Genomic DNA, 13,121 nt, shown 5'->3' on the forward strand with positions numbered 1-13,121 from the left:
CTTAGGATGATTGTATCTCAGAATTTGACAGTATTGAACTCTGTTCTTTAATTAAACGTTATAAAAACTAAAACATTTTCTTGGGGTATAGTCTAAAGATAACTTATCAGTTCATTTATTGGCACTAGCATTGGTGTGATACAGTACCATGAATTCACAGTGTTCGTATGGGCTTCCTATGGAACGGTCATCAGCTTAACCAAGCTACAGTAAGTCACTGGACTGTGGCTTAATGAGTTTCACTAAGAACTAATGACATAGATTGGCAGTACCTTTACCACAGATTCCTACAAATATATCCAAGATTCTAACCAAGCAACGTTTATTTTTAAATGTGTAGACTTGATTTTATTTTAAAGGTTTTGTAGATGATTTTCTTTAGATAATTTTAGGGGGGGGGTGTTTATTAGACTAAAATATTGTTGTGACCAATGTTGTTTGCCCTAAAAGGACAAAATTTTTCATAAGATTTAATCAGTTTTGAATCATTGGGTCCTTGGCATCTAATAAACTCCACAAATTTGATTCTTCTATCTGCTCTTTGGAGTAGGAAGCCTCAGCCTCTTTTCTCAGTTTGCCACAGTGTTATTAACATGGATGTTTTGAGACCTGCCTGTGTCAGTTGACTCTCTGCCAAACTGCAGGGGTACCTTGCCTTATGGTCTGTTTTTACTATAGTCATCTTTGAGGCTAAAACTGGTTCTCTCATTTTCCCTAGGGGGGAGATACCATATGATAATGCCTCCTGTTGCTTTTCCCTTACAGTAAGCCAGCACCAAACAGCACGTGATGCTGCCGTGCTACTGGGACTGTGAGAATTGCCACAGGACAGGTCCAGGCTATCATCCTTTTCATTTTTGCTAAGCAGCTAGACTGCATATGAGAAAATGCAGTATATTACTAATATCGGAGGCCTTGTTACACCTAAATATTTAAATAACATGATTTTCATTGTAGCAGAAAGAAACCTAATGCAATAGAAATAAAGTTGATAACTCTGATCTAAACATTTAGTTGTGGGAGAAAATTGTTCTGACTTATTTACTGTTTATTTTTTGAGTGTAATCTGAGTAATACATGTTATTTAAGTAAGCTATGTATTATATAATACAAATTTAATGAAATATAATGCTGTATTTTATTTTTGGTAGATTTCAAGAAATTCTGAACTGCTTGTTCCAGAATCGAGAAGGAATGAGGCAAGAATATCTGAAGGTAGAAATGTTACTTAAAGAAAATGAACTAAAGTCATCCTATCATCAACAGTGCCATAAGCAAATAGAAATGATGTGTTCTGAGGACAAATTGGAAAAGGTACTTGGCTGCTATATACTTAACCTCCAGAGAACAAGGAAATATCTGACCTCTAGAGATTTGATAAGCACCGTTTCTTACTCATTCTCCAAAACCTGGAAATACTGTCAGAAGCATTGCAAACACTTAGGGAACTTTGAATGCAAACATTTACTTGCACTTGTCCCTTGAGGACCTCTGAGTTCCTAGGGACAGTAGAGGCAGCTTGTTCAGATACAGGCAACACTTTACAACTTAGACCAAGACGGATTTTTTTCTTATTCAGAATTATCGCTGGTCTTCTTAGGCATTATTGTGTGGTCTTAATAAAGACCTAATCAAAGTTCAGTATTGGACTGTTTTTAAGTACAGTGGTATGTTACTCTCTTCTCTTTAACTCATGGACTGTTCTTACGAGCGTACCTTTGATTTGAACCACTAACAACACAGGAGCTAAAAATAAGAGCCTTCAAGTACACCCTTCATGCTGTGGGAGAAGGAGATATACCAGGGCAAGAAGAACAGGTGGAAGAAAATGTCTGTCATCTGAAGAGTCAATAAAAGTGTTCATTTCAAGATAGTTGTGGTTTGAGCTTTAACATTCTATGTATTTTACGCAGAAAATAACCTAAAGTTGACAAGTAAAATGTCATCAAGCCAGTGCTCACTCTGGGAGCCTGGCAAAAGCAGTGCAAGGCTACCCTAAGAAGTAACCCTTCAGCTCCAGCCCCGGCTCTGCGACAGTCCCCACTGGAGACTTCGCATAGAAGACACAAACCCAAGAGGAATTTAGGGGAAACTGTAAAAGTGGCTAGTAATAAAAGAGGAAGGGAAGATGAAAAAATCAAAGATAAAGACTTCCATGAAGAATACCTCAGTGTGAGGAAAGCAAATGAAATTTTCAAAAATTAAAGGATTTATACACTAGAATTTTTAAAAAATCACATTATCGTACAGTAGCAGGCAGTGCTTAGGCAGCTTACATATGTGAATTCACTTAACTGTCAGAAAACCCCACAAGGCATTTACTATTGTCCCTCCTAAGCGTGGCTACAGGTAACTCATTTTGTCCAATGTAATACGAGACCAGAGGTGGCTGGGCTATGACTTAAACTCCAGGAGGCTAGAGGGCTGGTACTGGAACTTTTGCCCTTAGCTCTGTTGTTTTGCTTGTGAGTGACCAAAATTGTTGCATCATAGTAGTGGGGTTTTGGTTCTTTTCGTTTGGCATGGGTTTTTTTTTTTTTCCCTGTTTTCTTATTTGTTTGTTTGTTTGTTTGGGGTTTTGTTTCTTCACAAAGTAATATGGATACCTAAAATTTTAGAATTATGTTTCCTATCCCATGGCTTGTTTTGTTCGAAACATTTTGTGTGTTGAATGTATAAAGTTCTTTCAACCCTCAATGAGGAAATGTGCTACTTTTATGTTAGAATTTACTATATATATTTAAGAATGTGTTATCAAACACCCTTTTTTTGGGAGGACAGAGTAGACCATTGGAAAGTGTCCAAAATGCCAATCATAGAGAATATAGTTGATGGACATTAGAAGTCAAAATTGTTCCTTTTGGGTTTTCAGGTAGGGCCTTTCTGGTGTTTTATTGTCTTTACGTCCATAGATCACTTCCTGCCCACATTTCAGGAGTCACGATAACATTGGTAAATGTTAAGGCACAGGAAATGTAATTGCCAGTACCTTCAAGCAGGTATAAACCCATTGTCTTCTTTTTCAGATAAAGTGGCTGAAGACCCATTGAGATTTACTTGTCTGAGTTTTCACACTGTCTGAGTAGCAAAAGAAAGTCAGAATGTCACATCTCCCACTTCCTGCTGTAGCACTCTTAAGCTTCAAGTTTAGAACCCTTTTCTACCATTAAAACCTACCTTGGACTTAATCAGTCTTTACAGAGACTCTGACTACCAATAGAAATACTTGATTTTCCAAATCAGAAGAAAGCTTGTGAGAAAAACAGCATTGATTTATATATGCAGCTCTATGCCTGGCTGCATGACAGCTGTATTCTCTTACCTATTTCTTTGTTATTCTTTAATGCCTTTACAACTCTGTTAGCTCCTGGGACACTCTTAACCTGATATATCATTAGAAATTATAAGGCTGTCTAGAGAGCTGTCTCAGCACTTGTCGCTTTTGCAGAGGACCTGGTTTTAGTTTCTAGCACCAAGTGGTGGCTTGCAACCATCTGTAACTCAATTCTTGATTACCTCCTGATCTTCTCTGACCTCTGTCAGAAAGAAGCAGGAATGCATGTGATGTACATTCTCCCATCAGAGCAAAATGTTCATATGTCAACATGAATCATTGTTTTGAAAAGTTTTTATACAGACAACTTAAAAGGCTAATGAACTCGTAAGTGTTAGAAAAATTATTTTGCTAGAGGAAGCTAAGGAGGAGGGCTACCCTGTAGGAGGACCAGCAGTCTCAATTAACCTGGACCCCTGAGATCTCTCAGACACTGGATCACCAAACAGGCAGCATACACCAGCTGAGAATAGGCCTCCAACACATATACAACAGAGGACTTCCGGGTCTGGGTTCAGTCAGAGAAGATGCACCTAACCCTCAAGAGACTGGAGACCCCAGGAAGTTTAGAGGTCTTTTGGTGTGGGTGGAGTGGGGACATTTTTTGTGGAGAGGGAAGGAAGTGCGGGGGGAGGGAGGTCGGGGAGGACAAAATCTGGAATGTAAAATTTAATTAATTAAAAAACAAAAATAAAAATTATTTGGATCCTGTAACTCCCCCGGAAGGACCTCACATCTGCATATGAAGACCATAGGTGTTAGAACCTTTGCATTATAGCATCTGTTATGTTAGCATTTTGTACTCTATTCTCTGTTCCCATTTTTGAGAGAAAATGGGTATTTAGTTTGTTTAAGCAGCTGTTTTGTTTTGCTAAGGTTTACTATGAGGGAAAAAGTGATTTAGGATATAATGAGAGACATGTCAATGAAGAGCTAAAGAACCCTAATAGGAATGACAGTGCTTATCAACCATGCCGTCTGACCATTTGACTGTAGCCTTCTGTGGGTCTGCTCCTCCTTGACCATTTTATTTTCCCTGAAGGGAAGTTAAGGGAAATGTACAGATATCTAGAATCTGACTAACTTAATGGCAGTCACATTTGCTTGACACTAAATATTTGCAAGCTAATATCCTTTCCCAAAATAAAGCTTTTCCTATGCCTGAATATATTAATAATGAAGAGTTGTTAGAATCATAATTTATTACCTAAAGAGGACAAGGTCTTTAGCCACAGATGAGTAGCTGTGTTCTTTGTTGTTTCCTGTGCTCTGTTCTAATCTCTGAGGACTCCCTGTTTCAGGTACACTGGTAATTATTTAGTTGAGTGTCCGTTGGCAAATTGCCCAGAGAGACCAAGCTGTTTTGACCCTTAGTTCCCATGTTGGTGTGCATAGCCTTTGGGGTATAAGACTATCAGAAGATCAAATATGACCAGAGATAACTTATGAAGATGTAAAATGCCAAATATACTCAGCATATCCATTTTGGTACTCTGCCTGACCGTAGGCGAGGTCAGATAATGATGAATGCTTCTGGTATGGTTTTTCTCTGTCATTTAGAGCAGACAAAATAGAAAAGTAGAACTCTTTTGTTCTTCATATCTTTCAGATTGGAGAAAAGACGAGAGCAATGTGTATGCTTTTTTATTTTGATTAAAGAAATCATGAAATTTATCTAACCTTATATGAACTTTACAAATGTAGCATACAAAAAAAACTCATAGTTTTTCCATTTAACCACTGCATTTCTTAAAGCCATAACTCTCAAACTGTAATTTTGTAAAATGGCTCACAACTGATATCCTATTTTGCCATAATATTTAATGAGGAGATGGCAAGCACAGCTTAGCATAATGTATTCTACCAGCATAAGAAAAGTGTATTGTCTTAAGTGTTGTATATATCAAATATAACAATCAGATATACTACTAAATACACTGTTGTGTTTCAGGCCACTTGCAGACGAGATCACAGACTTGAAAAGTTGAAAAGCAACCGCTGTGTGCTAGAGAAAAAGAAAGAAGAGGTGTTGAAACAGTTTGATGAAAATACTAATTGGCTACATCAAGTGGAAAGTGAAATGCGACTCTTAGGTCAAAATGGTGATATTCCCGAGGTACAGATGTGTACACATGTTCAGATTTAGCTTATAACACTGAGCTCCTTGTGTTTCTTTTCTTGTTGAGTACATATCTTCACATAGTAACTGTTGCCCTATTTCTCTAGATTGACTTAGTTCACCTCACCAGTTTAATGGGTATGCCTTTAAGCTCACTAATTACCTAATCGACTTGTGGTTTCTGCTTTCAAAAGGCTCCACTTATTTTTAAGTGTTTTTTAAGTTACTATCTTTATAAAGAAGCTCTTAAGTTAAAATTAAGTAATTCTATTTCATACTACTTCAGACTTCATCATTCAGGCCTCTTTAACTTTTTCCACTCACAATTTATTTTGACCTGAAAAATTATTTTTGTGCTCCTAAATATATAAGTATGTAATAGATATATAGAAAAAGCATTTACACGTTACAAATAATACAGGAATTTATTTTAAAACAATTTTTTGGGAGAGTGTTTGTGTGTATGTCTACCATTTATTAAAGGCAAAAGCAAATCTGAATACTAATGAAATCTTGTTAACATGTTGACGTTTTAGAATTAATCAATTTTTTATTTTTATTCTTGTATGATCTGGAATACCAAGACAGTTAACTTTTTTTAGTGCACAATACAAAATGACAAGAGGTTTTATTTAGGGCCATTTTGAAAATGATTAAAAATTCTTTCATGATCACAAGCAAGTCAAAAGTCATTTAATAATGTTTTATGGAGCTCGTGATCTCAGTGATCTGTAAACTCATACATAGCATAGTACAATCCCCCCCCAAAAAATACATGAATTTGATACTTAGATGCTGAGTAATGGTAAGTTTTTATTTTCCCTAAGTAAGGCATTGTGTTTCATAGACTAGAAATGCTTGTATGTACAGTAAAAATACTACAGTTCGTAGCACACAATTTGTAGTCTTGAATTTGTACAATTTGTAGTCTTGTATGAGCCAGGGTGTTTCAGGGAGCTTTTATTGGTGTTACCCAGTTCAGTGCTGTGTATTAAGGACCTGTTTTACAGTAACATCATGTGATTTATTGTGAGGATGTGAAGTCAGAAAAACATCTTCCTGGTTACACATTTGATAATGGATTTGTGATTGTTGTTTTCAAAACCATTTACTGTGGCTGGATTACTCCCAGCATCCATATTCAATTGTATGACCCAGTATAGGATTGTACCCACCAGTTAAGCTGGGAGGTGAATAATTTAAGTCTTAAATTTGATACATTTATTTAAAAATTAACTAAAGTATCTGTAGGCTTAACATGGTACTACTTTTCAATGTAGTAGTGTTTATAAAGTTAATATCATTGAGGCACTATCAACAAATTTAAAGATTTTTAATATAGTCATATATAGGTTTTCAAAACTAGAATTTCCACTTGTTAAGAGATCTCTCTGTATAGCTTTGGCTAATCTTTTATATATTTTATTATAAATGAAGAAGGAAAGACAGTAGTTCCGAGATCTACCACCTAGCTCCTAGTCTTAGTTCTATTTTCTCAAGATGTTTTCACTGATAGAACAATTGCCTGCTCGCAAGCACTTATTTCCTGTATAAACAAAGTATAACCTAACTTCACTGAGGGACTTAGCCACTGCCCTGCACCACTGGACAAAGACTGCCTCCTTATGACTTTGAAATGCATGTTGTTTTCACTATGCCCTCCTTCGTTATCTACTTTTTAGTCACATCTCTCTCCAGCTGGACCATAATCCTAATTCAGGTTACCATCTCTCATTACTATACGGTAATACTTGGCCTTTCTGACTTTCTCCTCTACAACTAAACTGAAAACTTAAGAGCTAACATGACAGTGTTAGTGTCCTGCCTCTACTGCAAACTGTCTATTGTGGTGAACAAACCTGGCACAGTTGGTACCTCAACGTTTCTAAAACTGGCCGTTACCTCCCACTGTACTCTTGCTTCAGTTGTTAGCAGCTGGCTTGTACTTATTAGAAAAGGCTGTGGTCTCCACTTGAAGTTTGGTCATTGGTATATTGAGATAAGAACACACTAAGATTGTGAACTTGGTTTTTCCATAAAGGTCATCTACCCGAAATCTATGATTGATTTGGTAGGAAGATTGGTCCCAGAGGATAAAAGATAAGGAAGAGCTAGTTTTTATTGTGTATGTTGTTTTATAAGGAAAACAGGTGGAACTATTTACAAAACATTTATGCACTTACTTGATTTTCTAACTGACAAACTCTAAGGAGATCATGGGAGATGAGTAGGTTCAGCATTTACGCTTTAGTCAAGTAAACTGATCTCCATAAAGGCCATGTATTTGGCTTCAGCTGACATTTGTTTCAAGACTGAACATATCCCTAAAAAATCAAATGACTCATAGGTCAATCCTCTAGACATATCCTGGTTCCATAAAAAGTATTTTTATCCAAAATACATGATATATTTCTTAAAGTATAAAGGTGAGTTATGTAAATGAATTGTGCTGGCTAGTTTTATGTCAGCTTGACACAAACTAAAGTCATTTCTGAAGAGAAACTTCAATTGAAAAATGCCCCCACCAGATTGGCCTATGGGCAAGCCTGTGGTACATTTTCTTGAATCTCAAAGTTAAGATTTCTTTGTCAATGTCCCTATCACCAGTATGAGAAGTACTTTATATTTAACAATCCTCACCAAGAGCCTACATTCATTTGTCATTACTAAGACATTAATACTTTGTCTCCTCCTTTGGCCTTGAATGTAATAAATTGATAAAAAATACCCCCCCCAAAATACAGACAAATGTGTACTTACGAGAATCTGTGTTCAGCTGTGGACTAGAAAGGAAATATCAAAATGGAATATCAATTTTTTAGAAGAAAATTCTAGGTTTATCTCTACTGTTTGTTAGACTGTTGGCTAACCAGTCGGAATGTCCCTAGAAAGTCACTTTTCCCTCAAGCAGGTAAAGATGCTAAAACTGCTGCTTTATTCATATTTCACTATATCCACTGAGCTGGTATTTTTTTTATTTAAGTTTCAATGCATTTCAGTGATGATGAATAAATTATAGGTGTAGATTAGAAGGTACCTGGCCCTAAACAAAAGAGTGTTTAAAAAAATGGAAGTATTCAAAAGATTTCTTTATTCTTTTTCTAAGATGGAGAATATTGGTGGAGAGGGGGTTGGGGGGGAAGGGTAGCAAGCAGCTCCAAACACTGGCTTGTGTACTGAACTGATCATAGTCTATCCTTGGGTAAAATGTTCCTACTTGTAGAAATGGAACCGCAGAGTGAATAAATATCATTCTTATTGGTCACTGCCGCGGCAGTGTTGGAAGTTAGGGAGTGTCCATCCTTAAATGCAGTACTCAAGGAATGCCTCTTTGGGTAGTAACGTTTAAACAAAAACTTGTTAGTACTCTATGAAAGTATTGTAAACAAATTGGATCATCAGAGAAGCTGCCATTATAGTGTGCCTTTTTCTAGGCACCATTTTGTTTTCTGTAGACATTTAAACTCTTACCTTGCTGCTAAGTTCTTCACTACCTATACCAGATCTCTTACTGTCAAAATTTCTCAGTGTTTTATATATTTAAAAAAAGGAAAAGAAAAACTTGGTGCCCACATGAAATGTTATATTAAACTTAGTTTAATTCTTTTAAAAATCTAAAAGATGTTTTGCATTATTGATCCTAGGGACTCAATAAAGATCTTCATTGTCACCATTTACACCTCCAAAACAAAGACCTGAAAACACAAATGGGACACATGATGACTCTGGCTGCTCTCCAGGAGCAGCAGCATGGGCAGACTGAAGCGTAAGTATATGGAGTTAAACAATCTACCAATCTTAACCCTGCACATTGACGGTATCTAGGGAACAGAAATTTTAGCTCTCTACTGCAGGAAATTGAACCTTATCTAATAAGGGATTTATTAATTTGAAATGTTTGCCAGCATCAGAAAACACGCAAGAAGAAAACATTGAGACAGTGTGGGGGATGTGGCTCTTTTCCTGGTAACCAATTATTTTGTAGTTCTTTATAAGTTTTCACTGAATTTTTTTAATTTTTAGTTATTAGTAATCCTTAAATAAATTTTTGGTGACTCTGCCCTCTTAACCTTATGCCCTCTACACTCAAACCAATGGCAATGCTACAGTCAAGTTTGATCCTCACCTGCACCTTCCCAACTTCCAATCTTGGTCCAGGAGACATACCCTGTGGCCAGCTTATTCTCCTGTGTTCATGTGAGGCATGAAACAAACAAGAATATTGTTACAAAAATATTAATGGGAAAATTGAATAGCATGCAATTCCAAGCAAGAATATTAGTAGGGGAATCCACGTGCTCGGGTCTCATTACTATTACTAGTGTTTAATGATCGTCAGGTGGTCCAAATATTTTTTTTTAATTAAGTAAATAATTTCGGTTGACAATTTCACACAGGTACAAAATACAAAGTGACAATTCCCACCAACCCCACCACTCCTACCCCAATACTGTCTGTTCCCCTTCTTCCCTATAGGTCATCTTTTTACCTTCCTCTCTATTTGGAGGGGTATTGGTTTGGTTTGGTGTGGTTTGGTTTGGTTTGGTTTGGTTTGGTTTGGTTTGGTTTGGTTTGGTTTGGTTTGGTTTGGTTTAGTATTCCAGTGAGTTTAACCACACCCATCTGTGTGATCATCAGTGTTGATTTATCCATTCAAGTCTGCTAAATTAAACAACCGAGGACAATGGTTCCCTTCTCCCTGAATTCTATCAATTGCCATTAATTCAGCTGTAACTGGTAGGGCACCTTGAGGCCCTCTCCCGTCCTCAATAGATTGCTGACATGGCCATACTTATGTGAGTTCAATGTTGCTAACCACAGTTGTTGTAAATTGCAGTGGTTGTATGAGTCTATAGAAAGGCATTTGCAGTACTTCTCTCCCTGTCTTCCAACTCTACTTTCATAACATTCTTCAAGCTTTAGAAGAGGTGGTGTGTAAATGCCTTATTTAGGGCTGAGCTCTTGGCCATCGCTTTTTCTCACCATCTTTTTCAGCTGTGTGTCTCCAGATTCACCACTATTCATTGCAAAGACTTCTCTGATTGAACTTGATAATGTCTATGGGTATAAACAGAAACTTGTAAGGCAGTGATGTGCTGTCATTTTAGTCCAACAGTAGTAAGTCCCACGTTTAGCCTATGACTTCCCTAGCACAGGTTGTTAGCCAGGCTTCAGTGCCAAGCATGAATCCGGTCCCATGGAGTATACTTCAGATCTAGTCAGTTGTTTACCCCACTTTTGCACAAGTGTGGGTACATCTTGACCAGAGAACTGGTGGAGTTTTCTTTTGTCTTGTTTGCACTCCTGGGGTTCATACCTGGATAAAATTTACCCAACTTTTCTAACTAAGCTAGAAACAAATTTAGATGAAATGAAAGAATTTCTGGATGCATATGAACTGCCAAAAGTAAACATAAATCAAGTAAATAATTTAAACAGCAACAACATGAACCATCAAGAAAATGTCTCTAAAAAACGTCCCAGGACCAGATAGATTTACTGCAGAATTTTATCAGATCTTCACAGAGCTAACACCAATACAATGCATATTGTTCTTAAAGGTGGAATGCTTCCTAACTCCTTAGTTAGTTAGTATTATCCTGATACCAAAAAGATAAGCATACATACATACATTACAAGCAGTTCCCATTGATGAATACAGATGCAGAAATTCTTGGTATAATACTGACATGCTGAATTTAAAATCAAATCAGAAAGATTATTAGTCGTGATAAAGTTGGCTTCGTTTCGTAGAGTCAGGAGTTCTGCATGTGTAAATCAATAAATTAATGTATCACAAAAATAAAAATCACATGATTATCTCCACAGACACAGAAAAGGCCTTTGATAGAATCCTATATTCATTCATGGCATAAGTTATGGAGAGGCTAAGGATGGACCCAGCATACGTCTGCATAATAAAGGCTATAGATTATTCGAAATGGAGAAAAAACGCAAAGCATTCTCTCTAAGATCAAATAGACAGAGGTGCCCATTCTATGTGCTTTTGCTAATTGTAGTGCTTGAAGCCTGAACTAGGGCATTAAAACAGGAGAAAGAAAGAGATGAATATAAGAAATGTCAGTTTCCCTGTTTACAAATGATGTGAAAAGAAAGAACTTACCAAAAAGAACTTTACCAAATAGTGTGATAGAAAAGCAACACATGAATACAGCAGCCCTCCTAAAGCTCCACTGACAGATATACTGAACAAGAAGTCAGGATTCAAGCCAGTCTCTTTCATAATAACCTTGAACATAAATAAAGACTAGGAATAAACATAGCCAAGAAAATGAAAGAACTACACAATGAAAATTTTAAATCACTAGAGAAAGGCATTCATGTCAATAGAAAATAAAAACTCTCCCTTCTTGAAGGATTAGGAGATTCTGTCTTACAAAAATGGCCGTCTATCCTAATAGAAATTCCAGGGCTATTCGTCACAGATTCAAAAAAAAAAAAATGTTTCTATTCATTCATTCATTCATTCATTCATTCGTTCATTGGTTTTTGTTAGTGGTGGTGGTTGCTGTTCTTTGGGGGTTTTTTGTTGTGTTTTTGTTTTGTTGTTGAGACAGAGTCCTGGCTGTCCTGGAACTCAATTTGTAGACCAGGTTGGCCTTGAACTCATAAAAATCTGCCTGCTTCTGCCTCCTGAATGCTGGGGCTTAAAGGCCTCATCACCACTGCCCAGCATGTCTCCATTGTTTATGATGTTCTTGTAGTCACTGTACTGCTCACCAGCAGCATTTTTCTTCTCAAATTCAGTTTGTGATTTTCTTAAAAAGTGTGGAGGAATCTCTTTTGTCAATTTTGTTAAATCAACAGCTTCTTAGGTGGGCATTGCTTTGAGGTTCTATAAAATGAGAGACTTGTCTATTCTTGCTGCCATTCAAAAATGAAAAACCTGTACAATTAAATTTTTAAAACACTGAAGAAAGTCATTGAGGAAGCACTAGAAAATAAAAAGACCGCCTTCTTCATGGATTGGGAGTTTCGGTGTTTTAAAAATGGTCATCCATCCTTATTTTCTATAAATGGGACCTCACACTCAACCCCACACTCATTGTGGATGTGCAGCTATACCAGATCCCCATCACGTGCCACTACTCAAGTCACATGCAGGGACTTAGGCTTCCAGAGGTACAGTAGTTTATTTTAAGCCCACTGTGTTTATTAAATCAGATACAGATTGATATGCCTTAAGTAAACTTTCACCTTAATAATGAAATAAAATGGATTCTGACTATAATTTCAAGAATCTGTGAACCAAAACATTTCAAAAGCAATGTGGCATTGTAGAGAGTGAGTAAACTTTGGAATCAGTCTTCAGTTCTGCTTATTTTAGCAATATATCCTTGTAGGAATTATGTATTACTAAGTCTTAGACTTCTCATTCATAAAAATTTATTATTATAGATGGTGCTTGAGTTCTTAAAACCAATTCCAGGTTTAATAATTTGCTGGTGTTCATGAGACTCATATAGTTGTCCTCAATGCTGTGAGTTTAGCAAAAACAGTACAAAAATAAAATCAGAGAAATGGATAGATAGCCTGAAGAGGGTGAACAAATAAAATTTCAGTAGTCTTGTTAAGTGCCTAAAGTGAAGGGAGTTGCCTAACTCTAGCAAGACAGAGGCAGAGGATTGCTGTAAGTTTGAGACCTTC

General features: G+C 36.7%; 1 protein-coding gene across 11 annotated transcripts in view; it reads left to right on the plus strand.

Annotated features, from left to right (window-relative positions):
- Window positions 1-13,121, plus strand: part of Kif18a (kinesin family member 18A) — a 60,597-nt gene that overhangs the window by 18,461 nt on the left and 29,015 nt on the right. For 6 of the 11 annotated variants that reach the window (XM_087653291.1, XM_087653288.1, XM_087653290.1 and 3 more), the window contains 3 exon segments: window positions 1,152-1,314; window positions 5,286-5,450; window positions 9,098-9,219. In XM_087653291.1, the coding sequence (XP_087509417.1) occupies window positions 1,152-1,314; window positions 5,286-5,450; window positions 9,098-9,219 (450 nt within the window). 11 annotated transcript variants of the gene reach the window in all.

The sequence above is a fragment of the Rattus norvegicus genome, chromosome 3 (genome assembly GCF_021556685.1).
Source record: "Rattus norvegicus strain SHRSP/BbbUtx chromosome 3, alternate assembly SHRSP_T2T, whole genome shotgun sequence".
In the NCBI taxonomy this organism is placed as follows: Eukaryota; Metazoa; Chordata; class Mammalia; order Rodentia; family Muridae; genus Rattus; species Rattus norvegicus.